General features: G+C 41.7%; 2 protein-coding genes across 2 annotated transcripts; one reads left to right on the top strand and one right to left on the bottom strand.

Moving 5' to 3' along the window:
• Positions 1–1,602: 1,602 nt before the first annotated feature.
• Positions 1,603–2,148, top strand: SARC_12950 (hypothetical protein; the record flags this gene model as incomplete). The annotated part of the gene is made up of 1 exon (XM_014292932.1): positions 1,603–2,148. A coding segment is annotated over one exon (473 nt), but the record flags the coding sequence as incomplete, so codon positions are not given.
• Positions 2,149–3,181: 1,033 nt separating this feature from the next.
• SARC_12952 (hypothetical protein) lies at positions 3,182–4,786 on the bottom strand (the record flags this gene model as incomplete). The annotated part of the gene is made up of 4 exons (XM_014292933.1): positions 4,645–4,786; positions 4,187–4,454; positions 3,537–3,750; positions 3,182–3,339 (listed from the first exon to the last, which is right to left on the bottom strand). Coding segments are annotated over exons 1-4 (696 nt in total), but the record flags the coding sequence as incomplete, so codon positions are not given.
• Positions 4,787–5,038: the final 252 nt, after the last annotated feature.

The following is a 5,038-nucleotide window of genomic DNA, read 5'->3' on the forward strand; positions in this document are numbered from 1 at the left end:
ATATATTTACTTATGTACTCTCATGTGCATTTAGCTTCCACCGAGAAAACGCCAAAGTATATAGTTGGTCACACCTGCACTTGGGCTCGACTAATTCAGGATAATTGTAGTCTAACCTCGATCCGTACCTTATTTTTTTTGAAAGCTGTATTCGCTGGTGAAGCGAACAATTTCCTAAGATTAATATCTATTAACAACCTACGTGATATTCTATACATACCTGAATAATGTGAAGTATGGTACTTGTAATCGACTGCGACGTTTTAGTCTGTTCTTCTTAGTGCCTCCCTCACTTCGAGTATACATTAACTGTTGCAAATACATTTTGCTTTTCGGCTCCTTAGCGCCGTCAGCGCCCGGAGGCGGGCCCTCGAGGAATGAAGTAGCCTTAGCCATGGTGAATATATCCGTTTTGTGGTACTAAATAAACAAAGCGGACTTGCGCGAACACCCTGTGTTGAACTTGGATTGGCGCGAACAAGCAAGTGAACCTGTGTTGAACTGGTGGTGCATATATCCAACACCGATAGTATAAGATATATAGAATAAATTGCATATACCTTTTGAAAGAAGTATGCCTTCACCGTGAGGAACAAGATGGCAGAAAGCTATTGACATATTGTGTACACTATAGGGACTATAGTCTATTGACGTCTATAAAGGGAATGCCGATTGCGGGCATAAAGAAATCAATAGACATCATGCATAGCGAGAAAAAAAACTGATTTTGGAGTGAATATGTACTATATTTGGTTATTTTGGCATACTAGGAGTATGATAGAGTAAATAACCCCTTTATAACCCCTTTATATCCTCTTTATGGTATCTTTAGTGAATACTCTCTCCAGAGAGAGAATCTCAAATTCTCAGTGCCGATTCCCGAACAGTGCGAACACTCCCCTTCTAGTAGTAGGAGGGTAGTCTATTTATGCACTATACTCTCTTTATAGAGTATAGTCCAACCGCTATGTTTGTTTTTTTTAACAAAAGATATATATGCTCTGATGCTCCAGAGTATGTACAGTACATACCCAGACCCCAGTCCAAAGCGAAAACCCCTAATCGCGATCGGACTCACTTAATTTCCCTTTTGTTTGTTTTTTTTTTCAAAACAAAAACAAAAACAAAAAAAATAACATAATATGAACTAGAGTCAGTAGTCACTCGTAGTGAGTCAGTCACTAAATGCTAACTGCATCTGTCCTGGTAAACGACATGTTTTTGTGTGTTTTTATTATATATATTTCCTAAATCAAATACATACAGATTTGGTCTTGTGTCTGATTTATTAGAAAAAGAGGCTACATATGGTCTGATTTGTGACAATATATTTTTTCACTTTTGAATTTGGAGTCTTTTCCAATAACATTTTTGTTTTGTTTTTAAAACAAAAACTAGAAACTGAAACAAAAATTTTAAAAAATGGGCCTAAAAGCCTCGTGCCAACCACATTCCTCACCCTTGGTTTTTTCAGATGTTTATCTCTAATACCACTTTGTCGTTTACCAGGCCAACACTTCATGTGGAAAGTCTGCTGTGCCTGTGCATTGTGATATGTAGTATTTATATTGCATAATCACTGATCAGCGATGCAGTCACTTTGCCGGTTACCTCCAGTATTAGCCTTATACTGTATAGTCGCATGTATAACGGTATATTGTAATACTGTTGCAGTTTTGAGTGAAGGTGCTCCTCGTTTCTTCATCGAGATGTCGGAGAAGTTTGAAATTCCCCGACCTGAAAATTTTTTTTTAAACATGCAAACCTATACAAATAGTCGGTGTTGTCATACTGTCATACACAACAGCACACGGTACAGTGTGTATATAAAATACCTAAAGCACGCCTCGCGAAGTTACATATCGTCATTGCAGATGGGCACCGCGGTACCAGAGAGCAAACCGGCCATTGTCACAGTCTCAGCGTTGGTTAGAGTGCCATTCGAGTCCGAAGTGGTCTATTTACTGCTCTACTTCTCTCTACTGAGTAAGATATCACTTCTCGCTTCATTCAGCACGGATATTACAGAGATCCAAGGGCGCCGACTAAAAAACCCCCATTGTCTAGAGTATTGACCCATCAGAGGTCAATTTGTAGTAGTGCGACTGAGTATCATCGTATACAGTAAAATAAAATGACCTCCCCGACTCCCTCTTATCTTCTCTGTGATATGTGTCCTGTATTTTAATTAAGGTTCCCGGTGACATTCAGCGTCCTTGTATTCTTAATATAGTCGCTCTGACTTGCCGTGCTCTACCTTAGAATACCTCCAGATATATCATGTTTCTAAGGGTGTGTACATTCCTCCCATTATCGAGTTGTGTAGAAGTTCAACAACAGTTGCGATTTCGAGTTGTCATTACATCGATAAAAAAAGCGTTTGACAATCTAATTTTGTGCATGACAAATCTGCACGTGTACATAAAAAATCAGCAGCAATTCAATTTAGAATCACACTGAGACCCCGGTACCATCGGATATTTATGCTTTGTTGATGCCAAATCCCTGAGGATCCCTGTTAACATTAACTAAAGATGAGAGGGGTTCTTTTTGGTAAATTTAAACGTATTTTCATTTTACGGGGTGATACAATACCATATAAAATTGGAGTATTTGAATTGTTCCCAGCATGCGTCGTGTTTATTTGTACTTGATAGTGCCGCTATTGTCGGATGCTTTTGCTCAGCCGTTCGTATAATTGATCGTTCAAGCCTCTGGCTCTTTCCAGGTCAGCCTTCGCCGCTAATAAGTCTTGCTCACATGCATGTAGTCTGTCTCGCTGCGATTCTTCGACGATCGCACAAGTCCGCTCCTCAATTTCTTCACGTATAAGCGCGCCATCGATAGCTATATCTGAACTCGGCTGTTGTTCGGTGTGAATGATTACAGTGAGTGGCGATGTGTACGATACTAATGTTGGGCACCCTACCGGTACCATGTACAGGTTGTAGATTTTCGGCGAGTGAACAAAATAAAGCGCTCTGAATTAGTGCCGCAAGATTCTGTACCAAATATAGATCACCGGGTTGGAAGGCACCTACAGATATACACAACTTAAACAAAAATTTAAGCGTGGCAAGGTGGACATTTTTAACGGAACAATCATATACATCACCAAAAAGCAAACACATGATGTCGGCTTTCCTATAAAGTCTGCTGCTGACAAATACAATGGACGTACCGGTTGTGGTGGGCAGGTTGCCGTTGTAATCAATTGGACACCGTCTAGCACAGGTCCCTGGCTAAGATATCGATCTAGTGGAGGTACGTCGTTCTGTACTATTGTGTTATTGAATACGGACCTTGGCCTTAAAATCAATGAAAGATTTGTGATTGGACCTGTATTTGGAGACATTTATGATAATCAGCACGACATAGAAAGGAAGGTAAATAATTTTTAGTGTGTTCTTCCTGTTTGCACACGCCAAATGTGAAATGTGAAATGTTCATCCACCTCCCCTCCTGCAAGAGATTGAAAAAGTATTTTGAGGCGAGTCGGCAGGGAGATATCAGGCAACGTGCACAAAAAAAACTACCTTCATGTAACCGGAATGTCCTGAGCTTTTCTGAGCTGGTCAAGTCCCAGACCACGACTGTTCCGTCTAATGAACCAGAGACCAAAAGATTGCAGTCATGTGACAGCTCGAGACTGGTCACCTCAGCTGTGTGACTGAGGAAAGTTTGTCGACTACTCGCGGTGTCTATAGAGCTCCCCTTTGATTCGCTGATATTCAATTGGAACATTTCTGCCTATTTAATGGATGGTATGGATAAGATAAATTTTGATAATAGTTTGAAATGACAGGAGAGCCGCAAACATGCCATGCGAAAGCATGCGTATCGCAAAGGTGCAACATACCTGCGAGCAAGCGGCCAGTGTGCACGATTTGGGTCAACTTGTCCACAACTACGGGTGACAGTTTAAAGCTACGTAAACCATCTAAAACACACCAAGCTATAGTGGCAAAACATCAATCTAGTGCTTTGACTACAAAGAACTACGAAGTCTATTCCACAGCATGCAGAAGTACATAGTATGCAGATCATACGTGCAGCCGAATCTGCACACGTGTAGTGATATCGAATGAACGTAGTGATACGTTCACACCTCACTCCCCTTCCATCAACATACAAACCCATCCCTCGACCATAACGACGCACAAAGGCTTGATAGCAAACCCCATACCTTGTATATGTAGCCATCACTGGCTCCAACACACATGATAAACTCTGCGGGATCCATGGCACAACTCGTTAATCCAGCCGGGAACACGAGCGTGCACAACACCTTCCCTGACGCCATGTCCCATAACTTTGCCGTTCTGTCTAATGACACTGTCAGAACGCGGCAACTGCTGGACGTGCCCGAACCAATGTGTATAGCGGTGACAGGCAGGGAGTGGCTCGACCAGGTGTATGTGGGCTTGGGTGCACCAGCGGTAGGGTCCAATAAGCTGTACCAAAGATATTAAATAAGATTGTTCTACATACACGAATTTTGGGTTGAGAATATACGGCATACAACCAAATTGCTGAATTAAAGTGGATAAATTGTCTTTCAGGCATAGGGAGTCGTGTGATCGACCCACCCGACAAGACGTAAACGGCATGTGAATAAACACAATGTGCATGGAGATGGCGTACCTAACAACACTCCACACTTGGACCACACCATCTCCTCCAGCGGATACGAGAGTCATGCCATCTGCTGTGAACTTCAGCACCGTGACAGCTTTGAAGTGCGCTGTAAGGAACCTCAGCAGTCGACCGGATGACGCCTAGGAAAAAATGAGTATGAAAAAACTTGAGTTACTTTGAATACACTATAGGCACAGAATAAAACATGCCTGCCGTAATGATATGTATGGCGTGCGATGTAAAGTGAAAAGTCTCGCGGTATGAATGAACCACATATGACGAGTCTACAGCTGTACACTACTTCAATGAATCATTAAAATTCCACAATGGTACAACACTCACCTGTTAGTCCGGTTATCGAAGAGAATACGTACCACATCCACATACACGTATACTATAT

The sequence above is a fragment of the Sphaeroforma arctica genome (genome assembly GCF_001186125.1).
Source record: "Sphaeroforma arctica JP610 unplaced genomic scaffold supercont1.2749, whole genome shotgun sequence".
Classification (NCBI taxonomy): Eukaryota; class Ichthyosporea; order Ichthyophonida; genus Sphaeroforma; species Sphaeroforma arctica.